The sequence below is a fragment of the Eleginops maclovinus genome, chromosome 11 (genome assembly GCF_036324505.1).
Source record: "Eleginops maclovinus isolate JMC-PN-2008 ecotype Puerto Natales chromosome 11, JC_Emac_rtc_rv5, whole genome shotgun sequence".
Classification (NCBI taxonomy): Eukaryota; Metazoa; Chordata; class Actinopteri; order Perciformes; family Eleginopidae; genus Eleginops; species Eleginops maclovinus.
In genome coordinates, this window is record NC_086359.1 from 25,125,113 (window position 1) to 25,151,186 (window position 26,074).

Genomic DNA, 26,074 nt, shown 5'->3' on the forward strand with positions numbered 1-26,074 from the left:
CAACCTGGATAAAGTGACAGACAGATGAGAGGATAACCACATTAGATAACTATCAATGACCAGCCTTTATAAATCAGTACAGTACAACAGACTGGTTTACCTACCAGCTATATTAACAAGGATATCTATTTTTTCTTTTTTTGGGGGGGCGGGGGGGGGGGGGGGGTGGATTCTGATCTGGCTCTATGTGTTCATAAAATAGTGTGTATGAGATTAACTGTTTGTATTAAACTAAAACAGCATTCTCTGTCAGCTCAGATTTTATTTCTGCTTTTTTAAACTGCAGTGTGTGCTCATGTGTTTCACTGTTGGTGTATCGGCTGCTGCCTGAAACTGCTAAATGAAAGGCAGGTTTTCCTGTCAATAAAATCATTTATCATATTAAATATCTTGGTTTCTTCTTTTCTAAGGTCACATTGTTGTCTTGGCTTATCATACACACTGATACACACTGAGTAAAACCATCTTATTGATACTTATTTTCTCTTGTATTTATTCGCATCACATACAATAAGCTAATCCCAAAAGTAACAGAAAGACATCACGTTACATATCCTTTATATTTTGATTCACATTAGGTTATTGATTACAATAATTTTGAATAATTGGAACAGAATACATTTTTAAAGTAACCCTTCCAAGTAGAAAGACACTTTCACTTTATACCTTAGCACTGCAAGTACATGTAGTGTTATTAGGAACCGTGTTGTTTATGGAAGTATTATGATCTTTTTTTGATTGTTTATAAAAAATATACAGACAATAAACATACAAAATATATACAATACATAACATAAATAAGGGGTCCAGTCCTCCAAAAAATCTCTCCTTGTCAGAGTCACATCACTGGCCGGGCCTCATTACCAGCGGAATGTTAATGCATTCACTGGAACCTGAGTGGAAGTGTGCCCTGAGTCTGACAAAACCTGAAGATGCTTTGATGCACCTTGTATGTCCAGAATTGAATGCAATACATTAGCTCGCCACATGGGGGCACTTACAGTTCAGCTTCAAGCTGTAGGCCTGACTAACTAGTAGCATTTAACTAGTATCTGCAGGTCTTTTTCCCTCCCAATCCCTCAGGTCCGTCTCTGCCAACCTACTGCAAGTCCCCCAGACCTGGGGAGATCGGGCCTTCTCAGTTGCTGCCCCCACCCTATGGAATTCACTTCCCTCCCACCTCAAAGTCTCCCCAACCCGCTCTTCTTTCAAATCTGCACTAAAAACACACCTGTTTACACTAGCCTTCACCACCTAACTCCCACCATCTTCTTCTTGTTTAACCTCTGTTTTGTTTTTAACCCTAGTATAAATTAATAAATGATCTGTTTGCATAGTTCTGATAGGGCAATATGTAAAGCGTCTTTGAGTACCGTAAAAAGTGCTATATAAATGTGATTTATTATTATAGTTGTTGTTGTTGTTATTATTATTATTATTATTATTATTATTATTATTATTATTATTATTATTATTATTATTAACAAACAAGTCTCACACTAAGGTCTGTTTAGGGAGGAAATATGAAGTTCAGCAAACATTTTTTGAAGAATGTGTCTTAATGTTTTAATTTAACTTATTTCTCTTTCTTCTATCATCTCTCTCTGAGAGAGCTCACAATGTACTGCACTGCTCATTCTGTGAAATACTGGTATATATGTGGGCGGCTGTGGCAGAGTGTTCACTCACTAATCAGGGAGTTGGTGGTTCAATCCCCAGTCCTGGCAGTCAACAAGTACCTCCAGGATCCAAACAACACTTACAATGGGAGACCGTGCTTCCCCCTCCCTTGGTCAACGTCTGTGGAGTCAGCTTCCAAAGAACATAAGGACGTCTGCATCCCTCTCTGTTTTTAAGAAAAGACCCACCTGCTTCTCACCGCCTTTTACTGAATGTCCTTTTATTTTACATTTTAACCTTTAATGCTTTTAACCTTGTTCTTTTATCTTTCTTTGTTTCATTAAATATTTTTCTTTGATACCTTTTCATTTATTTTATTTTTTTTCATAGCATTGTGAATCACCTTGAGATGACGTTGTTTTTAAAGTGTGCTGTAGAAATAAAATGTATTGTTATTAAATTGAATTGTCTTTGAGCCCAAAGAGCTCCAGATGGCCAAAGGCTGTGTGTGTGTGAGTGTGAATCAATTCTGATGAGCAGGCAGCACATACACAGTGAGATGGTTTACAAGAAGCATTATTGTTGTTTAAAATACTATTGTAAATTTCCCATCTTCAAGAGAGCAAAAGTTAACATGGAGATGCACACCGGTAAGCAGTGAGCTGCTGAACCCAGGGATACTAACTCTCTTACACAACATCATCCCTTGTAACACACGCCACTGGTGACTGCAGAACACATACTGATCATAAAGACCAGACAGCAACAGTTTGCTAGGGTTAAATAGATAGAAAGGAATGTTCCGTTCAGAACTCATTAACCACTGAACTGTAAAGGTACTGCCATAGATATAAATGGATTTACAAAATGACTTTAAGTTGCCCCCGAGTTAGGTTGACCAGGTTTCTGAAATTAAAAACTATTACAGTTTTGGTTCCAATGTGTGGCTTCTGGTTCATAGTGTTCCCCCAGACAAATCGCAATTCACCCCAAAACTCAAAAACTGACATTTGCCAGTAAAAACAATACATGAATGAGGGAAGAACCCCTAAGGATCTAAAAGTGATCTAAAGGAGGACAACAACAGCCAAATTGATACTAACACAAGACTGGTCCTGAACCATCTAGCACACAAATCCTGTCCAGAAAGTCCAGCGAGACTTTAATTAACTTCCAAGAGTTTAATTTAAGACTCGTCACTAAAAAAGGAAGAACCCAACTAGGAAGCAGAACCACTTTTTTGTTCATGACTATGATGCTGAATCTGTGAGGAAACACAGGGAATATATCGGGATAAAGAAAGGGGATTCACTTCCAAACACCTCTTGTATACATTGATTCCTCTGATAATCAAGCACACAGGAGGCACAACCTAAGCTGAGAAGACACAAAGTCAACGGTGGCTGAGGAAGAGAGCGGTCTGGGAAAATGACTAAGCGAGCCGCTGGGATGTTAACTGAATAATGTCTGGGAGTGGCGGGTTTATTTGTTGTATAGGTAACGTTTGACCCATAGATTATTGTCTCCATAGTCCCTTACATAGACCCTACTCCTGTTTAGAGACTCCTGACTCACCAACCGTAGACATAGTATAGTCATACCTGCTGATCTTCAGTTAAATTATTCACATGGTTTTACACTTTGCTAAATTGTGTATCCTGAATATACACCCTCATGACTTTGTAACTTCAAAGGATGTAAGGTGCTTTCTGAACTTATGGTCACATGACAACTCATGTGCACAGTTCCCTAGATAAAGGGTGTGGGTCAACTTACCCACTGGCTCATCTTGCCCCACATTCCCCTACTGCTATTCCATAACATTACATTACTTTTTATGTTATTGATCATATAAAACAACTTACAGTGTATTCTATCTAAATAAAATGATGATTGACATTTAATCATACAAAATTTATAGTGGGCATGGCCAAGGATGACAAGTTGAAAAGTCTTCCATATTATATCTACTGTATCCATCATTGTTATTGCTGTTCTAAGTAGACCTGAAATCGCCACTCCAGAATGAAATCCTGAGGAAGAAAGGATTAACAACATTATCAAGTTGCCAAAATTAATACCAGCTTCCAGGAGCGCTGCCTTCAGGAACTATTGCTATGTAGTGTTACAGGCACGTGTTTCATGGACGGCTAGAAGTTAACAGCATTTAAATTTTAAAATCTGTGTAAACCTAGCATAAATACAGTCAGCCAGTGGTTGTTGACAGAGTACCAGTCTGCTCCTCCGTGAAGTTTTACAAAGCCAGTCTAATAGGACTCTTCTTTATAATGAGTTCCATAAACTTAAGGACGCAAAGCTACATTTCTAAATATACAGCATACACAAAACAGACAAGCGGTACAATCCTACAGCCTGTGATTTGTTGGATTGTTGTATATGTCTCTGGTCTTTCAGTGGGTTCAAACTTATGTGGTTATCAACAAGCTGTCTTTGTTTAGAGAACATGAAAACAGCTCTGCCTGTAGACTGCACTGCTGCCTCTCACTCTTTTATGTGACTTTATTTTGAACTTTGGTTTGTCTGCATCTCATTTATCTTGATGCTGCTTCCCGGCTAGCATGCTCTCAAAAAAGAGTCTTTATCTCAATGCAAAACAAAAACAGTTTAGTAGAGAAATTAGAGAAGTGATTTCGGAAAACCTTCATGTGTTGGCCATGGCCAATCTATTTTAATAACTAGCTAAAGACCCTGAAAGAAATGTACAAAACAAGCCTAAACGAAATAAAAGAGAAAAGCTTCCAACAATCCAAGCTTCAGGCATGTGCAAGTTCTCTGACCTGTGATTGGTCATCGGTGTAACAGTGCTTCTTCTTCAGCTTCTCTGTCAGGCTGTGTTTCCACCTGCACACAGTCACCAATGAGGGCCATTTCACTGGGCTCAGATTTAGATTGAGCCCCATACTCAGGCTTCCCAGGTCTGGGGCCCAGCCTCGTAGGACCTCCATGGACAGTCTTTTCTTGAGGGTCCCAAGGCCCTCTGATCGTGGAGGGGACAGAAGGTTTGGAACACTCCCTCCATGGACAGTGTAGCCCAAGGAAGAGTTCCTCACCATGCTGTCCCACTGTCGCTTCCCCATAGAGTTCATCTTGAACCTGGTACATCCAAATGTAAGCGGACCACAGAGGTCACCAAGCAGGTCAGACAGCTTCTACAAACAACCAGGCATCCTGTTTCAGTAAAGATTCCCAATGAAGTAAAAAAGTGGAATATTTTCCAACATCTTCCAAAGTTAAATCATCCAAGGATCAGCTGATCCTCTCGATTTCAGTGCAACTGCTTTCAAAATCAACTTTTCATCCATGAGAAGGAGCTGAAGTCAGAGACATCTGCTCTCTTTACAGCGTTTTTTTTTTAAGAGTAACACAGTACAGTCTGCACAGAGGAGGACTTTAAAACAGTGGATGTAGTGCAGCTGTGGAGGACAGATCGCTCCAGGGGAGTGTAAGCAAGGGAAAACACTTGCGACACATACTCAATATATCTGATTGGGTGGGAGCTGCTGTGGCCGGGCCACAGACGTGGATCCGATTGGATTAGACAGAGAAGAGTGCTGGGTGCTGGAGCCCACTGATATAAATCACATGGAGGCATAATTAATGCCTGAGGGAAGTCTGCTCTGTCAGGAAGCCAGAACTAGATTAGAGACAGATCAATTGAACAAGTCAGGAAAAGAGGTGGAGCAACAGCAGCCTCAAACAAACACACACCCATTCAAACGCAAAACACATCATAATGAGCAAAAACGAATGGTTAAGGAGCTGCAGTGGGAGGTAAATCAAATACAATGCTTGACACTAGCTTGGGGCTGATTAAAATGTCTTAAAATACAGAAGCTTTAACCTTGTGTCTCACTCTTTAGGAACAGGAATCACCCCGAGAACAGAGAAAGGACTGGCTTCATTTCCCTGATGTGCCCTCCTATTATTCCTTCTCTCACTTTGTATTCTGTTATTTTTCAACTACTCATTTGTGAACAACCTCTCTCTCCCAGCCACTGCGTTCCTCCCACTCACTGGCCTCATGTGTCTACCTCATTTTCTCCTAGCCTGTCCTCCAGTGGATCATGCTGCAGGAGAATGTGCGGATGTTAGAACAACTCAGACCTCGGGCCCAGAAGGAAGCAGCAACACTCTGCAGGATTAGACTCGGATGGCGTGGCATTGAAACAACTTGCAGGTACAATAAAACGTGACAGAGAGAAAGCAGGATGTGAAAGCATTACTCTGCTCGCAGCCTCATTTTAGTTCTTATGTCACTTGGTTTTCTGGATGCTCAACATCAGCCCTCTCAAAAACACACCTTGCTATCAGGCTATTGGAGTGCACATCCATTATCAAAAGGAGCTGGATCCTACGCAGCAAATGGCTGCTCTGCCACAGGGACATCAGGGAGAAAAACCACAGGAGAGGGAAAGAGAGACAGTGAGACAGAGAGATTATGTTAACCCATGAGAATGGGTGTTGAAAAGGCAGAACATAATTCTAAAAAAGTTTCTTCAGAAAATAACCAATACGTGATCTGAGGTATAACATTGTCAAAGAAATAGCCAATTAGTACAATTTGCAACACAGTGACCAGCAAACAGGTACAAACTTTCCTTTGGTACTAAGCACCAAAAGATGCTGTTCAGGTTACTCCAAGCCCAGTTTAAAGGGACAAAGTGAACTGGCAGTTGGAAAGCATTGTCACAAAGAGTAGGAAGCAGCAGTCAGTGTGTCAGAAGGTGTTGCTAAAAGAAAAGGGATTAAATCATGACTATTTGCTACTTTTTTGGCTTATTTAAATGGGTTCTGTTTTGTCATTGTCATATCTCGTGCAGCAGCTGTGGGGGTTGTGGTGGTCCTGGCTCAGTCCTTTAAAATAAAGCAGAGTTTGCTGTGGACAGCTGTAGAGACAGATTAGCCTGGGCTGTTGGATAGCAAGCTACTCGACTACGTGGCGAGCCAGATACTCCTCAATGTCTCCCACTCACCCTGTGACAAAATAAAGACTGTTGTAAGAAAAACCACAAGAATTTATTCAGACCTCAGTCTGTTTCACAAGAAATACTTTTTGTAGCGTTGTTGTCTTTAGTGGACAGAGAAAGGGAGAGAGATGGAGAGAGAATGCTAGAATCAGACTGAGCATGGTGCAGCCCTGAATCCTGACCCAAAGACATGAGGAGCAGCTCCACTGACTCCAGAACACACTCGCTCGAACCACAGCACATCTCTGCTCTGAAGGAGGGGAACCTGGCCTGCAAACCATGTTCATGAGGCGAGGCTGTCCACAAACAAGTAAGCATGTAGATATTTACAAGGTATGAAATCTTCATCATGAGGCTAGTCTTTGGTTATTGAGTCTTCACCTCAGCTCCACTTTTGAGCCAGTCACCTTTGAGCACAGACAGTACCTGTGATATCATTTGAAACAAGATTCAGAATAACTTACACATGACCTATCCTGCATGCAATATCACCTTTGCTCAGGTGAGCTCATGACTGAGTCCTGCTTCACTCATCTCACTGACCATAACATGACCAGATAACTGTGCTGCCTTCAACTCTCTTTTGTACCACTGCGTTGATCCTTTGTTACCAAAATACTAGCACTACATGGGCACTGAATATCTGAGAAACACCCTTCAGGTGAGCAGCTCTGTAGACTGACACATATACAGTTTAAGGACAATATCCAGGGAATCACACAGTATTAACATCTAGCATGATGCTTATCATGATCTTAGATTCAGCATGGATAGAGAACATACAATTATTGAAAAGAGTTCAAGCAAGCAACACTTATACTGATACTGAAAATGACCAGTCCAGAACCATCTTCTGTTTCCTCTGATGATTTGAACCTGAGATGATATATCGGGGACTTACGTCTATATAGATTCAGTTTTGAGGCCTTTATACACCTGGGGCTTTTTTCCTTGTGATCAATTCCTAAGCCCTACACATAAAGTATAACATTTGCAGACAAATATTTTTGCTTTCTTGTTGTCCACTTATCATGCCCCACGCCTGTGGCTCTTTCTCTGAGGTTTTCAAACAAAACATTTCTGTCTGCTTCAAAGGGAGGAACACTTTCAATAACAGGTTTTGGAAAGGTGTTTCAAAGGCAACAAATCATTAAACTACTTTACAAATAAGACAAACCAAACTCAATTATTTTGGTGCAATGTATGGTTAATTCAGGAGACGAATTCAAAGTGAAATCAAGGAGCTTACCATTAGAAACCTAAATCTGTGGGTTCAGACACATCCCACACCACACAGCTCCAATTAGTTGCTCCCCAGCTGTGCTGTGGGAAGTCTTATCTCACATGTCTCTGTCCCTGCTTCCATCATGACTGTATGGACACATGCACAATGCCCAGCAGCTGCATCAGCTGGCCACAGACCAATCAGCTGCTCAATGACTTAAGATACACACACAGGAGACGCTCTGCACTTCTTCAGTTCCCACAGTCCTCACACATTCAATACACATGTATATATGTACTTGTACACAATGAAGAAAAACCACTTCATTTGTAGTATTGTTTGTGTTAACATCACATGAGGATGACAGTTGATCTGCTTCCCAGAAAATGTTGGAGAAGGTTTATGGAATACGCTACTTTGTGAAAGGACTCATTATTCTTCCCCATCAGCAGGGATCATTTGAGGCGTAGAGCTGCACTCTTCAGGTATATCTCATCATCATCATCATCATCATCATCATCATCATCATCATCATCATCATCATCATCATCATCATCATCATCATCATTCTAATCATCTGTTGTTTGGTGATGTACAAATGCATCTTCTCAATGCATTATTTCCATTACATGCTGCCTCCACCCCTTAGCCTGGGACTTCACGTAACACACAAGCACGTGCGCACACATGCACACACACACACACACACACACACACACACACACACACACACACACACACACACACACACACACACACACACTTGTTGCTAAGCAGCACTCTGCATTCTGTTCATGTGATTGTGGCCTTGGCTCACACACTGCAGGGGTTACAGATGACGTAGCAGGAGTATAATCAGGAGGATTAATGCTGTAATTAAGAGCCAGTACACAGTGAAAGTTGTGAGATAACACTTGTGATGACAAAAGTGTTGTGAGTGCATCACACGGCGACAAAAGACACAAGAAAGCAAGGAAAGGTCCCCAATGGTGTTACGTCCAAACAATAGGCTCGTGTAAAGAACCATCCGGCACCTAGCTGAGAGGAGAACTATGAGGGAGAAACTGTAGAGTACTCAATGGTAGTTTAAGACTGGAGTTGTGCTGTTCAGCCACTGGCTGATAATGGAGAGAGACAGCTCCCCCTCAGCCATCAACAGGAGATGAATGCAGTAGTAGTGCATGTTGTTTATATTTCCGGTAAAGAGCATCAACTAATCTGAGGACGGTTGGTACAATCCTCCATGTTGCAGTGTACTTGTGACCATCAATCCCTGAAGCTATCAGGGTGTGAGTGTGTGTGAAGAAATATGAGTAGATGATGAACATCCATCCATAACAGCCACTACCTGAATGCCATTGGGAGTGTGTATTCTAGTGGTATTGTTGGGGGTCAAACTCCAGGGCGACTTCCTCTGTGAAATGTTGCACTTGTGTGTCAGATATGATGTCAGGGTACCGGCGTAAACCCCCCAGAGAATGTCAGAGTTGCCCGAGCTGTAGATGAGTAAGTCGTGCTCTGGACTGACCCTCATCACTGCCTGCTTCTAGCGCCTGAAGTCTGACCGTGTTTTCATTTAGATTCCTACTTTCAAACACATCAATGCACTTCACAAACAGTTGAAGAGAATTATCTTGACAAAATGAATTATCTAGCGGGGCAAGTTGCTGAAGTTCAAACTTAGCTGTGTTTAAAGCAGATGCCGGTGCAAAGGGACAGAGAGACAATGTGCTGTTGCCTGGAGATCCAGTAAGATTTGAAGTTCCCGTGTGTCAAAATAACATTTGGCTTCCCAGGCATGCGCTGCTTATATTTACCCTCAAATGAGTCAGGAAGGATGAAATTGAGCAAAGTTAACTAATTCACCACAAAAGTCAAATGACTAACACAGACATCAACAAGACTATTCATCAACAGGTGAACTGAAGTACCTGCTGCAGCAGTTCCTCAGTCATACATCTTGACTATAAAACGCAACACCTCATTGAAATGACTTTATCAAAGGATGTGTTTTTAAGCTGAGCTCAGCAGATCTGCCATGAAATTCTGCACCTGTTTTGTTAACCCAGAGTAAATGGCACAGCAGTGAACCTACCTTGTCATTCAGCATTTTAGCTTTCCGGCTATTCTGAACAAATCGCCTCCCTAGCTTCTTGGCATACCAAATAGAGGCAAACATAGCGACAGGTGAAATAATAACGTCTTCTGGTCTGCAGTCACAGCCCCAATGGCTCTAGCTGCTGCCCATCTGGACTGAGAGCTCCTTATCAGCAGAATGTAGCGCAGAGCGAGAGCAAAAAAGAGAGGGAGGGAGAAAAGACAGGATGATGCTGAGGGAGGGGGGGGGGCGTCTACACAGCAAAGTCAGTTCTCTGTCAGCCACACAAGCAATGGGAGGGGGAGAGAGAGAGACAAATGGAGAGAGAGCTTAGGAAGAGGATGTGAGGAGGGACCTGCGCTTTCCACGTGGAAACAACATCTTCAGCACCAATCCAGAGCCAGCTCGTCTGTCGCTCCGTTTCCAGAGGTGGGGGGAAGTAATGCGTAATGCTCTGATCTCACTACACCTACGCCCTCATCAGCTAAAGCTAACGGTATGAAGCAAAGAAGACACTTTCTTAAACACAAATAATGATGTTTCACTGCATTTTTTAAATACAAACGTATAAACATTTTCCTCATTACTGTGTTGATGCAGACTGATATATTATATAAGATAAGATTCAGTTTGTCAACAGTTAGGAGCAGTTTAGCATCTAGCTAGAAATGAAAAAGCAGTCAAGTGCAGTGTTATGTGCAGAGTATATACAGCATGAGCAGTATTATGTAACCATATTATACGCTCACCTGCCACTTTCTGAGGTACTGTTCAACTGCTGTAGCAAATATCTAATCAGCAACTCAATGCATTCAGACGTGGTCAAGATGATATGTTGAAGTTTAATTAAGCATCAAAATGCTGATCTCATTGGATTTTTAAGCACAACTAACCTATATGTTTACAGAGAAAGGTCTGAAATAGGGGAAGGATCCAATGAATGGCACTTCTCAACTGATGTCTGCTTCATAGTAACAATTGGTGCTCAGATATTGAGACATTTTCTACAAACTCCAAACTGGAAGCACCTAATGATGCTACGGCCTCACCCTCCACACTGTGCTCTCCATCCTGAACCAGAAGAACACATATCTGACAATGCATTGTGCCCTCCAAGTTTGTCACTAAGCTCAAGGACCTAGCAGAGCCCCCCGTAATTGGATCCTAAACTTCCTGACGGGCAGACCCAACGCAGTCCGGCTGGGATACATCGCATGCACCCTGATCCTCAACACCGGAGCCCCTCAGGGCTGAGTGCTCAGCATAATACAATTAATTAAAGGCAACGTTTCAGTTTGTTCAGTGTGGCTACACACAGCTCCATCACCATCAGCAAGGTGGCGCCAAACCAGTTAGCTGACTGTTGCTCCGAGGAAGCAGCAGAGAGAGGGACACGCCCCCATCACCATCAATGGGACTACTGTAGACAAAGTCAGCAGCTTCAGGTTCCTCGCTGAGGACCTGACATGGACTCATCACACACACACCATCACATACACAGCTGGACAGTGGCTCTTCCTGATCTTCATGAGCAGAGGGCTACAGTGGAGATCTGTGTCTGCTTTAAGTGTCTGACTGAAGTGGACAACTATATCATTGATATAATAGAGCCTTCCTACTTCCTTCCAACATTGTCTTCACGTAGACAATCTGTACTATCACCAGAAGCTTGTAGGAAAAACACATGCACCACCTTCAGTCACAACTATGGAATATTATAATATTATGATTTCAAGTTACTGTAACCATGTAAGAAAATATCCTGGTCAGAGTATCATGGTGTTACAGTGTTGAAAGGGATAATACAAGAGGAACAACAAAACTGAGAGAGTACTGCAGGACCCCAAAACTTATGATAGCCCCTCTTGTCTTGTCCAAGATACCTGCCTGTTCCTGTCGCCCTTCATGTCTGAAGCTAAGTGTTTTTCATGTCCTGTGTTCCCCTTGCTTCTTGTTTTCATCAACAGCTTTTGAATAAAGCTCGCTTTTTGTTTTTGACCCTTACCTGCTTCCCCTTGATTTACTGCACTTGGGTCCTGTTTCCCCAACCCTGACAGAACGACCGAACCTAATACGGATCCAGCAGTACATTTTGAGGATTCTATTGTGGAGTATTCATACCACATTTTATGTATTTATGGAGAGTGGAGTAGAGCAGGTTCTAAAGAGGCTCAGGATGCAGCTCTTCTTCGTGCACGCCGGGAATTGGCAGATAAGCCATGGTTAGACAGCTCACTACCGGACTATTTAAGGACATTTGTCAATTCCCCAGAAAGTCTGCACCCTTTCCTTAAACCTCGTGTCACAGCAGCCACCAATCCCTTCTTGGGATCCCGCCTGGCCTTAGGAGGTCCACGGGGCCTACAGCAGTCTGCTAAGGGGCGCACGGTCCGGCTACCAGCCCGTGCTCCTGCTTCCGAGCCTCCTGCTGCCAAGGATCCTGTAGCCAAACCTTCTGCAGCCACGCTTCCGGCTCAAGTTTTGGCCCTAGCAGCCGCCTACCCGGCTGCAGTTCCGTTCCTAGCAGCCATGTTTCCAGGCCACGCCCTGGCCGCCATGCTCCCAGCTGCAGTCCGGCCGACTCCAGCTACTCCTGTTCTTCTCCAGCACCGCCTGCTATCCTGTCGGCGGCCCGGCCGACTCCAGCCCCGCCTGCTGTCCTGTCGGCGGCCCGGCCGACTCCAGCACCGCCTGCTGTCCTGTCGGCGGCCCGGCCGACTCCAGCCCCGCCTGCTGTCCTGTCGGCGGCCCGGCCGACTCCAGCCCCGCCTGCTGTCCTGTCGGCGGCCCGGCCGACTCCAGCCCCGCCTGCTGTCCTGTCGGCGGCCCGGCCGACTCCAGCCCCGCCTGCTGTCCTGTCGGCGGTCCGGCCGACTCCAGCACCGCCTGCTGTCCTGACGGCGACCCGGCCGACTCCAGCCCCACCTGCTGTCCTGTCGGCGGTCCGGCCGACTCCAGCCCCGCCTGCTGTCCTGTCGGCGGCCCGGCCGACTCCAGCCCCGCCTGCTTTCCTGTCGGCGGCCCGGCCGACACAAGCCTCGCCCTTCCTCCCAACTCCGGCCTCGTCTGTCCAGTTGAATCCGGCCTTGACTCCGGCCTTGACTCCGGCCTTGCCTGTCCAGTCGCCTGTCCAGTCAATTCCAGCCTCGCTTGTCCAGTCGACCCCAGCCTTGACTCCAGTCTCGCATGTCCAGTCGACTCCAGTCTCGCCTGTCCAGTCGGGGATCCCACCGACATCTATTCCGATGGGGGTCCTGCCAACACCTGCTCCGTTGGGGGTCCCACCGTCACCTGTTCCGATGAGGGTCCCGCCAACACCTGATCCTACGCCCGTTGGGGGTCTCACCAACATTCTGCACCTGCTCCGTTGGGGGTCCCGCCAACACCTGCTCCGTTTGGGGTCCCGCCGTCACCTGTTCCGCCGGGGTCCCGCCAACTCCTCACCCCATCAAGTCGATGGTCCCTCCGACACCTGTTCCATTGGTGATCCCACCAACCCATGTCCCTGTCCAGTCAGGGGGCCCCGCCGACTCAAGCTCATGTTCCGCCGACTCTAGTTCATGTCCCGTCGGTGGTGCTGCCGGCCCCTGCCTCTTCGGGGGTCCCGCCGACGCCAGTAACACCCGGGTTCCCGCAAAAGCCATCTCCTGCCTCTTCGGGGGTCCCGCTGATGCCAGTACCAACTGGAGTCCCGCCGACAACAGCTCATGTCCCGCCGACTGGTGCTCCTGTCTCCTCGGTGGCCCTGCCGCTTCCTGCTCCAGGTGCTCCTTACTTTCCTCCAGAGGCGTCTCGCCGTCCTCCAGCCCGTCGTCCAGAGGCGTCTCGCCGTCCTCTAGCCCGTCGTCAGGAGCTGTTTCGCCGTCCTCCAGGCTGTCCTCCGGAACTGTCTCGCCGCCCTCCAGAGCTATTCAACTGTCCTCCATGTCGTCCTCCAGAGTTCCCTCGCCATGGTCTACGCCCTTGCCCCGCCCCTGTCTCCGCCACTGTCTCCGGCCTCCGGAGTTCCCTTGCCACAAGGCCTGTCCGTGCTTTGTCTCATGTTCTGCCTTGCCCGACGTGGATGTGTTTATCACTTTTCCCTCTCTGGCTCATCTTGCCCTGGTGTATCGTATTGAGGATTACAATTGACAGTTTAAGAATCGTTCTATGACTTTCACTCTTTGGCTAAATCTCACAGAGTTCAACTCTTCGATGTGGATACTATATATGAAAAAACAAGAGATCCACAATTCTGAAAGACGGTGTGTGTCATCAGCTCAGCACTTCTCAATGTCAGCTGATTCATTTCATCTCCACAAAATAAGTGTGGGTAGAATAAAGAGCTTCAAGGACAGGTATGACTAGATTTGCAATTCACAGTTCTCTGTGAAACACTAAACTGGTGATGGTTGTGAGGAGATTCTGACCTTTTGTCAGTGAAACAAGTGGAATCAGATCTGCAGACACACCTCTTATGCTTATACTGTGCCATTCTGAATGTCACCTTTTTTCAGCGTTTTTGATGCTTCACATTTCATATATAAAACCTGGAGCTAAAGAATATTCATGAAATAGTTTGCCTTGCAGATTATTTCAGATGATGTCAGTGTAAATGTTCTGGGCAGCTTTCTAATCAGGACACTTGATTATGCACATGTAAATGTGGGCTGATGCCATTAGAAATTGCTGAGCAAAGGTTATTATATTTGACATTTACTTGGAAAAAACATTGTTTTTTAAAGAAAAAAACAAGGGTCTAACTGCTTGACTCTTGGAGCGCTAATCATTTGATTTACCCCATCTCCGCCTAAACAGTGTTTCCACTCAAATGAATGGTCGAGTATTGATCTGATCTTAATTCAACCTTATTTTAAAGACATTATCCTAGCTGGAAGTGGACGCAGTACCTGCACTTTCACCTTTCACTCTTTGGTGTAACGCAACTCTTATTTGCATACCTTCACTTCTCACAGGCTGCCGGCACTCTACCCGCTCAAATCATGCTTAATTGGTCTTTTTGCCATTAAAGGGAAACACTGGGTTACCCAGGGAGCACTGCTTCCCATCGGCTCAGGTGCTAACATTAGTGCACCTGAAAAACATAACCTCCATCCTCTGCTACTGTGGGTTTGATGAGTCCCATCAGACTGTGGCTGCATTGTGTGCTCCAGCCCAACATGTGTGGGTGTGTGTGTTTCTACAGACTGTTTGTGACTGGCTGCAATGGGGCTTATATTGTTTACACCTGTGTTTGCCTCGATGTGTTTTTATTCTGCTGTTTAAGAGGGAGTTTATTTTTCTTCATGCAGCTTGATGCTTAGTGTACTCTGGTTAATCTAGTTACTACTCCTTTAAAAACTAACTTAGTTACCTTACAGATTACTTGATTTTAAAAGTAACTAAGTTAGATTACAAGTTACTTTATTAGTTACATTCAGCAGCTGCCGACAACATCCCCCGCTGCCTCAACATAAAAATGAGTCCAACCTACTGCCCGACCAACTTCTTCATCTCTCCCCCACTTAACTGGTTTTGCACAGAGGTCCAGCTACTTTAGTCGCAGCTCTCTGCTTCGCTCCACCTGGTGGGACCTACTCTGTAAGACTGACTGTGCCGTGCTGCGACTCCAAATGTTTCTTCACATTTGACGTAGTGTTTTTGAAGCTAGATAGCACTTTGTCTCCAGCACAGAGTGTACAAAAACCCTTAATATTGTCATCTTTAGCTGACTCAAAAACCTCAATAGTGACAGGTATTTCCAGCTAGAAAAAGCGCATCTCTCTCCTCCCTCCATTGTTGATTACGTTTGTGTTGCTGCATGGTATTACACATGAGTTGTCCTCGAGCTGCACGCATGCACGCACACACAGAAACCTTTAAGACTGCTCTCTCACGCATATCTGTTTGATTTATGGAACACAACACACCTCCCTAATCCCCACACACACTCACACACCAGATTTAATTTATCTTTTATTTGTAATCAACTAACGCTAACTTCAGTGTTTTTACAGAAACTATAGGTTTGCCTTCAGTCAGCAACATAACTAACATGTTATGCTGTTCTGAATAACCTGAGGTTGCCCTTATGTACAGTGATGAGAGAGTCGAAGTTACACAACAGACCAAAATAAAAAGATCAAAAGACAAAGATCAACAAACGGAGAGAGAAAACTATGATCTGAGCTTAAGTGATGTAGTGGTTATTCTTCATTCAGAACGCTAAAACCTGGACAGAATAACGTGAACGTAATCACAGCTGCAGGATTACACAATGTTCTGTACACACAGCAGCGTGGTGCATCAGGTTGTCCTTAATCAGGTTTACACCAATCTACAGACACAGCTGCCACAAGCAGCAGGAAGCATCATTCAGATCTGCTTTACTTAGGGTAAAGACACACACACACACACACACACACACACACACACACACACACACACACAGACGGATGAACATGTCTCTTATTCAATCGAAATGCAGCAACTGTCACAAAATTCAATGTTCCTTTGGATTCCGGTAAGGTGTATATATATAGATATAAGTTATTATCTTTTGCTTACAAACAGTATAGTCATACATTGTCACAAAGACTGAAGTACAGACGGAAAAATATTCTTTTTAACATACATAGCAACAATTTATCTGTGAGCATCACAGCTTTGTGAGAGTAAATCCTGCCCATCAGCTCACTCCTCTATCACACCATGAGAGGTTGATTGTTTACAGAATCTCACTCACCTTTATTGGCCAAGTTTATATAAGTAAAGCGGATATAAATGCAAAAATGACCCGTATTAAATAATTATCGAGGTCGATGGCGGTTATTTTGAGGCTATACTTCACTGTCAAATAAATTTAAATAAACTGCTAAGAAAAGTATTCTTCAAAAGTCAAATTGAATAAAAGGTTTGGCATGCAGCACGTTCCACAGGATGAGAGGAGCCTTCAGCCACAGCCCATAATAAGAGAGGCTGCGGCTGCATCAAAGTGGTTCTTCTGTTTAATGACTTCCCTTCCCTCTGTCTCAGAGCGGCTCTCCTAAAGGCTGTCCTCTGTTCTTCTAAGACGTCTACTTACAGAAATACTAAATGAACTGTTGAGTGGTGGCACAAGCTCTAATTCATGTTCATGTATCAGAAAAAAATAAAAAAGTATTTTAAAGTTAAAATGGCTAAAGTGCACAAAATTGACCTCTTACAGAAACTCAGTAAGAGCAGATCCATTTGGGAGGCCCCTCAGTGTGTGAGTGTGTCACAGAGGGGCTGAGATGCATCATTATGTTCAATATAGCTGATGGGAACGCCTTGTGAACAGGCCATCTGCAGCAGAGGCCACTCACACTCTGACTCCCTGCACTGAAACAACTGAAAGGTTGACTTTAATTAAATGTATTATTTCAACAGATTTCACATAACTGTATTAGGTTAGCTGAAAGCAATAATATTAAGTTTAAATCGTTTCAACTACATATCATTGCTTTCAACTAACCTAATACAGTTATGTGAAATCTGTTGACATAATACATTTAATTAAAGTCAACCTTTCAGTTTTCCTAGTGTGTGTTTCCGGACTCTTCTTTTTCCTCACAACAGAAACACACACTCTGAACACCAACAAAACAATGACAGAAGCCATCTGTGAACTGAAATAATCACAGCTACGCATCAACTGTGTTTGCCATCAGCAACATCGTGACAACCGTCTACTGTAGTTGAGTTGACTGTTATGCTTCGAAGCAGAATGAGTAGGGATCCAAAAGAAAACATTGTATATATTAATTTCAAGATATTACCTTGTTTCTGGGGGTCAACCACTATAACAATTAAAAGCAACAAAGTGTGAGGCGGTAAAAGCACAATTACAAGGAAAAAAATGCAGGGCCAAATGCCACTGGAGGGGCCAACTAATCAAGATTAAGTACAAAAGCTGTGTCAATTTTCATGTTTATATACAAATAGTTTTGTCCTTTACTCAAAAACAGCAGAAATGATTCCATTTGTCTTCTTGCACTATTTCATTTCTATTCTGTTATTTCTTTCACTATTTTTATTGATTTGATTTGTTTTATGTCCTATATATATATATATATATATATATTCTTGTTGCATTGTTGGAGCAGCCTGTAGCTGCTGTGCATGATGATAAAGCCTTGACTCTTGAGACTGCCACTATTGGAAGACGTGTTCTTTGGAACCAACCATGCTTTAAGAGGTCTGAGGAGACTGGACTCAACACAGTTCTTGAGGCCTTTTACAGTACTTGATGTTTAGATTATGTACTAAGACTCAAGTTTAATCTTTTCTTTCCATCAGAAAGCACTGCGAGAACAAGCCTGTCCCAATGTAAGGAGGATGGGCCGTTTGAAAAGAGGAGAGGAGAGACCTCAAGGAATCTTTTTGATGACTGGAATACTAGACAGTTCCCCTGACCCATTTACTGAAAAGTACTGTGTCATCAATGTTCATGCATTTATAGGATCATTTTAATGTTCTGTGCAGATGATAATTTAGTTGAAGCTCATTCAGCAGATTTCTTGTTGATCTCAGCAAATGTTTGGGTGTCCAAAAATGATTTTAATAAATGAATAAGCTAGGGCAAGGTATGGGATTCAAATCAATCCTAAAAGCAGGACAGAATGCTATCTCAGTTGTTGTATACTTGCTTGCTATACCTGCTCGAACAATTATATAGGATTCGGTTTTAAGAAACAAAATGTTGTCTTTAAGTAGGGTTCGAATGACACTCTCTTGTTTTGTACATACGTTGAGAAAGCAATGTGTGTGGTGTGGAAGATGTTTAAGGTCTGCCCCTGTTTCTATAGTCACACTGACAACAACGCTGGACTGAGAAACTCCTCACTGGTCATGTGTTGTGTTGCACCTGGACTCTGCAGCAGCCTGGGATGTTGTTTATAAACTAACCATGAACAACTAACACTGACCCAGTGTACTTCAGATGGTTTAAAAAACTGAATGTAGTTCTCAATCAAACATCTGGCTCAGTCAACTCTGAGTGGCCTCCTGAAGCCAGCTGTGAAGTGTTTGACTGAAACTGATCCTCATCACATCATGATAGTTGTTGGTGGCTCTGTTCCTATCCATGTCCAAAGGTAAACACAGTGTACCGTGTTCATGAGGTAATCAGGGCCTCACATTGTAGGTATAAGCAACCAGAGGAGGAACAGACAACAGGGAGTGGATTAAAGGAAAGGGAATGTTTTCCACATGAAAGTCGAGCTGCAGCCTTCATTAAACTGCTATTTATTTCTCTCAAACTTCACCCTGCCTGATGGAAAGAAAAGTAATTGCTGTGTTTTACCAGTGAACATTACCATGGAGAGAGGGTTGTAATCGATAAACTTTGCAGCAGTTTGAATCAATAATATCTTCCTGAATCACACTCTCTACTGTGGGGCCTGATTGGGCGAGCAAAGGGTTTCACTTCCTCTAGTTGTAGACAAAGCATAATTCTTGCCTCCCTGCCACCTCTACAGCTGCACCCACAGTATTAAAGTCATTTCTTAGTACAAATTCCCAAGGCTGGGAGGAATGGAATAGGCTGAGCACATATTCTGTTTCAGGCGCTTTACTCACTGGGGCCTCTCGTCTGCCTTTCTCAGACAAAGACAATAGTTATCTAAGCAGATGTATAGGTGGGAAAATGCTAAAGACAAACTACAAAAGGAGTGTCTTTTGTTCGATTCCTTTTATTTTTTAATTTGTCTTTCAGGTTTGTATTATTTGCCTAGTTTGAGGGAGAATGTGGCACCTTTTATGTAGATGTCCAATCAGTGAAGTCATACAGCTCCAGAACAAATTAAGAGAACATTGCAGCATTATCAGTTTCTCTGGTTTTACTATTTATAGATGTGTCTTTGAGTTAAACATTTTTTGGGTGGATGGGAGAAGTTCTCAGATCTTGTACTTGAACAAAAGTAGAAGTACTCAGATCTTGTACTTGAGTAAAAGTAGAAGTACTCAGATGTTGTACTTGAGTTAAAGTAGAAGTACTCAGATGTTGTACTTGAGTAAAGTAGAAGTACTCAGATATTGTACTTGAGTAAAAGTAGAAGTACTCAGATCTTGTACTTGAGTTAAATTAGAAGAACCAGAGTGTAGGAATACTCTGTCACAGTAAAAGTCCTGCAATCAAAATGTTCCTCCAGTAAAAGTAGAAAGTACTCTCATCTAAATGTACTTAAAGTAGCGACAGTAAAAGTAGTCATTGTTTGATTGGTCCATTTCAGAATAATATCTCTGATATGTTTTATAATGATTGATCATTAAAGTGTTCTCAGAGCTGGTAAAGGTGCAGCTAGTTTGAATGGCTTTGTATACTGCAGGGTAGCTCCAGGTGAACTAAAGTCTGATTTCAGGGCTGATTATATTTACCATCATTAATCCAGATCTGTAAAGTAACTAAAGGGATTAAATACATGTAGTGGAGTAAAAGTATGCCATTTACCTCTAAATTGTAGTGGAGTAGAAGTACACAGGAGCATAACATGTAAATACTTAATTGTACTTAAGTACAGTACTTGAGTAAATCTACTTAGTTACTTACTGTAGGTATGTCATGTGTACCAGCTGCCCAAAATCCACACTAAACATTAAAAGAGTGGAATTCTGCTTCCAATTTGTTTAGATTTCCCTTAAAAAGAACCAATAACAAGTAAAAGTACCGGATCGATAAGCAGTATCGGTTAAAGTTGTAACAAACATCAAATATCATGAACATTGGGAAGGACAACTTTCCAAAGCGACCCATGGGGGGCTCCAACAGAGGTGTGTAATATGCACAGGCCTGCAGCAGAACACTACAGAAGACCACCGACGCTGTGGTACACTCGCACACAAACCCAAGCAGAAACCGTTCTCCCAGCGCTAAGCTACACTGTAGCTCAAATATAAATGTTTTAATGTAAATCCATTTGTATTCGTCTAGTCGCTAATGCAAATATCTATTTCGAGCAATTTCAAGAAAAAAACATAGGTTAGGTAGCTCATCTTTTAAGTATTGAGGGCTTCCAAAATAAAATGTCAGTGGATCACCTGGGGATCTTTGGACAAACCCAACACGCACATCTTCTCCTATCATTTAATAACACCGTTTTTAAATAAAATGACTGATGGGACTCACTTTGCCTTTGGTTCTTAAAGCTTACAGTGACTGCACAGAGCCTGCACTGAAATTAATAAAAATGAATATGAACTATTCATTGTGTCAATTCAAAAATCCCCTCAGAGGATAGAAACAGAGGAAACAGTAGACTGCGTGTAAACTTGGCCGTTGAATCATATGCTCCATCACTGAGTGTAGGCTGATCAGATGAATGTATGCTCAACACATGCCCCAGGCTCAGCTGGATCTTCAACAGGAAGTAAAACAGGATCATTTACAGACACATTTAGACCACAGTAACACCACAACAAGCACAGGGGATCTGTTGGCAAGCAAAAGGTTCACAACACATGTGGGGTTATTTTACAAAGCTGGTGTATGACAAGAGAAGGAGGAACCAACAGGAAAAGGGAAGGCTGCTGCTATGAGCCATGGTTTAAAGACAACACCAAACAAAGTCCATGCAGCATCGAGGGGACATCCATCATCCGGGCACAAGGTCCCAGAAGTAAGAGATGTAAATCATACCACAAGACACAGTCAGCTTAGATTCCCCAGAGGTGAAATAAAAAATTAAATAAAACTTGCCATGTAGTTTGCTGTGGTCACACCCGGGTATGCAAGATCAAAACGGGTAACCAGTGCAGGCTGCAGGTAAGAAACGAGAGACAACATCACTAACCAGTATGCAGAGAGACAGAGAGACAGACTGATGCATTGGAATAAAATATAATTAATAATGGTTACCCTCACAAATGATGAGAGGTAGGAGAAGGAAAGCACGTTCCAGGGGGTGAGAGGGAGGGGGTCCCTCTGCCCTCCTGTGTTATTTACCCACACTTACTGACGGCACAATCTGATCCACTGCAGTTTCTGCTCAGTTTGCTTTTATGCAGCAAGATTAAAAAACTCTTCTCTTCACATAATAATATTACCTCAACACCATATAGAAAAGGGACTGAAATAATAATAGTCGTTATTACTGTATTGACAGTGTATCCAAAGGTGAAAGGTCAGGTCCATACCAGACTATTTCTAATGCTTTTAACTTTTTTTTTACACAAACAAAGTTGTTATGGCATTCCTGAATATATTTTGAAACGATCATGTGTGATATAATAAGTCTCACTGCACTGGTTAAGACTATTCAACCGCTTTACTTTTCACTGATCAGGATTATTACACATGTCTACTGTCATCATTATTCTGTGCTCCTGTCAACTAAAGAAGCAGGCAGCTCATTGTCCACTCCCTGAGACAACAGCTACACTTCATCTCCAACACTGCCCCCTGCTGGGGAAACATTGAGTAAGGACAGAAAGAAATCTATCGGCCTGCTGAACCGCTGTCTAATTGTGACATCACTTCCTTTCCCTGCACCTGCAAACTGCCTAAATGTGTCTCTGAGCTGACCGGAGTCTGGACTCCAGGTCAGCACTCTCACAGAAGGCTGACCGTGCAGAGGGAGCGTGTGCAGGGGGAGGAGAGGATGGGAAGGCAGTATTTCATTAATCATACACTACAGGCCTACCACCAGGTTATTGCCACATGTGTGCTTCTGCAGCACACCTGTATACATAGGAAAGTACATCAATTCAAGGAAAAAGAAAATCAAGTATGAATAAACAAAAGGAAACATTTCATTAGTATAGGATGCACCTGAGCAGAATTCATTATAAAAAGTGTTTTCCAACAGAATGAACTGAATTAATTTCTGCTACATGCACAAAGTCAGTTCCATGTTGACTGTCATTTATCTGACAGCTGTGTCATTCCTCCTGGTTCACCTTAATACCAAATCAGCAGTCAGGTTATAAAGCAGGTGGTTGATATTTACCTTCCAACAAAACAGGAGAAAAAAAGAATTTAAAAAAGAATGAAGCAGGCTATAAACCCTGAGCAGAGTGCGGTGGTCAATTTAGAGCTGAAGAGACAAACAGAAGAGCAGACTGAGAGTCCGATGGCAGGCGCTCAGGGCGCTGAGGCTCAGGTTCTCCATGCCAGGAGCAGAAGCCAAGACTGGGAATGTTGGGGGACTAGGGGCTCACCTTGAGAGGAGAGATGTGGGAATGAGACACGTAGCCGTGCACATTCTCAATCTCAGACAGGTTCTTCTCGGAAACGTGCACCAGCTCAGGGGCGCGCACCTCGTTGGTGAGCCGCGGGAACCCCTGGTCGAGAGGCGGCGAGTCGTCTTCTTGGTAGTGGTACTGCTGAGAGCAGGAGGAGAGGGAGAGGTAGAATGAGAACAAAAGGGTGGACATTGAGAGAGAGGAGAGGGACAGAGGAGGACACAAAGAAAGATAAGATACAAAAAATATCCTTTCTTATGTTTCAGTGATGACTGAATCAATTATTCATCACGATTACCTGTGCATTACACCGGTCAATTACATACCTAGATATGAATATTTGGAATTGTATTGGTGCGATTTCCTTTTCTCTTTTTCTGTTAAAAGTTTCCTTTGTGAACAATGAATACAATATGACAGTTTCACTGTATAGAACAAGGCAAAATATGAGGCAGAGAAGCATCAGAATAAAATACAGTGAGGAGAGATTCATTCAAACAGCTTAGGCTGCATTCCAATATTTATGAATATTAATTATACATTTTATTTGGCCAGTGTCCCACATTTAGAACACAAAAGCTTCCTTTCTGTAACTTACTAGATAGTACTACAATAAGTGTTCTCTCAATAAACTTTGGAGTTCAATAAACTATCTATATAAATATCTATATATATAATATAATATATTCATAACAGAGATACTCATGAGTCAACAATGGCTGTGTGGCATGAAAAGCACAGGACGAACACTGCAGAAACTGAATTTAAACAATAAAACCTTGTTTCTGGAGAAAAGCATTTTGTTGTCTAAAAAGACAAAGAATCTTGTCAAGCATGTTTTGATCTGGAAAAGTAATCATAAGAAAATATATTTTTCTTAATAAGATATTTAAACTGCTGTATTTTATAGGTATATAAGCATATTTGGATAAATGATTTGTGGGCAAACGGAGCAACCTCCAAAAGAATCAAGTCATTGCTTCTGCAAACATTTCAGCAGACGCCTGTGATCAGTTACTCATTATTTATCCCAGGATGCATTGCATTTACAGTTTTTCCATGATGGATTAAAGATTGTCAGATCATTTTTTCTTTTCTTAAATTAGGATGCTCCTGGTGCCTTGATTTAAGACAGAGTCACTTATAAAGGTAGCAATGAAAGAGGCTGTTTTGTTAAATATTATCTATAATATATCTTATTGTAAGCCTTTTATACTAATTATAAATCTTTTTTATATGCTTTTTTGGTAATTATTCATCTTAATTTAAGATATATATTTTTAAAGTCAGATCCAGCAGAAGACCAAAGCACTCATTGAATTGAGTCTGATAAAAAGCTTTCATTGCTTGTAATAAGCACGCTCTGGACATCTGTCCAGTTTTTAGGACCTGGTATTTCAGTGGATAGACTTTTATGCTAATTTTAAGAATTATAGCCAAGCTAAATTGGCTTTCAGATTGTTTTGGTTGATGCCAAGTAATTTGATTTCTTTAAAAAATATTTTGCTTCTTTTTAGTCAGGCTGTTTTTGCAGTGTAGTGAACAGGAAGCAGATCTGGCAGGGCATCACCATGGAAACATCTCTTCTGAACTTCATGAATGGTGAGAAAACATTCATGACTGTTATCATGTATGCAGTTTGGACGTGGTGAAAAATACTACCCCCCTCCTCCCCTCTCTCACCCATGGAGCGTTCATCAAGGCAGGGTTCATGCAGGGTGGGGGTTGGCCGTTGTGGGGGGACCCCTGTACTGCAGGTGGCCTGTTCTGGAGAGAGCAACAGGACCATATGTAACCACCAATAACAAACACAACAGTTTCCAATAAAAAAAGAGAATTAACAGTCAGTCCAAGCTCACGAGCATACAACCAGAAGCACTGACACAAACACACTCACTCACTCACTCACTCACTCACTCACTCACTCACTCACTCACTCACTCACTCACTCACTCACTCACTCACTCACTCACTCACTCACTCACTCACTCACTCACACACACACACACACACACACACACACACACACACACACACACACACACACACACACACACACACACACACACACACACACACACACACACACACACACACACACACTGTTCATGTTCTGCACTAACACAACACGTCAGCACATTGCAGGACAGACATGGATAGGGATCTGAAACATGTGTAAACACAGTTACCGTGAGCAGGCAAGAGCAGAAATCAGATCTCCCAAAGCACTTTTACACACTCAGTAGATCTGTTCTACAGAGTAAAGAATGACCATCCACTGTTTCTCTGCAGGTTCATTGTGCCAGATTGGCATTTGAACTTTTAACCAAATCAGATAACTGCGGCAGTATGCTCTAACATGACCACAGAACTGGATGTGAGAGACTCACAAACTTAAATTGCCATTATTGTGAATTTGGAGATTGACCCCGGTTTCAAGGCAAAATTGGAACAAATTGTCTCAAAGAAGAGGAAGAGTGAGCCTCATGTTTGCACATGGAGGAAAAAGGAACAGTGTTTAGTAGATAAAACAGACTCAGAGAATAAGGGCTGATAAACAAAGGGGATCTTTGTGCAGAGAGTGTCTAGATGCATCGATGAGATGCAAGGCAATTGTGTCGCCTCGCTGATCCTAGAGGCAGCAATGCAAGAGATGTATTGGAATGTAAGGAGTCCACAGCTACCAGGACTTCTAAAAATAGGAATGCATTCTTGGATAATGCCTGAGCTGTATTGTCAAGCATGCATTATCCACTATAATACTGTTATGGAGATAGAATCAGTCACATACATGCACACAGCAGAGCACACACAGTGAAATTGGTCCTCTATATTTAACCCATCCTAGTACTTGGAGCAGTGGGCAGCTATTGTGCAGCGCCCGGGGAGCAATGGGGAGGGGGGAATGGAGGTGTCCGGTGCCTTGCTCAAGGGCACCACAGCAGGGCCTAGGAGGTGAACTGG

The 26,074-nt window shown here is 42.9% G+C and overlaps 1 protein-coding gene across 23 annotated transcripts in view; it reads right to left on the minus strand.

Moving 5' to 3' along the window:
• The window catches only part of dlg2 (discs, large homolog 2 (Drosophila)), a 186,728-nt gene that overhangs the window by 72,787 nt on the left and 87,867 nt on the right, over positions 1-26,074 (minus strand). For 14 of the 23 annotated variants that reach the window (XR_010166744.1, XR_010166743.1, XM_063894821.1 and 11 more), the window contains 3 exons: positions 24,794-24,877; positions 23,087-23,251; positions 21,627-21,686 (listed from right to left, as the gene is read on the minus strand). Coding sequence is in view for 21 of the 23 variants with exons in the window: in XM_063894821.1 (XP_063750891.1) it covers positions 21,627-21,686; positions 23,087-23,251; positions 24,794-24,877 (309 nt within the window). In the remaining 2 variants the exon portion in view is untranslated. The remainder of the gene's footprint in view (positions 1-21,626; positions 21,687-23,086; positions 23,252-24,793; positions 24,878-26,074) is intronic. The other 9 variants (XM_063894836.1, XM_063894827.1, XM_063894834.1 and 6 more) reach the window with 2 other exon arrangements.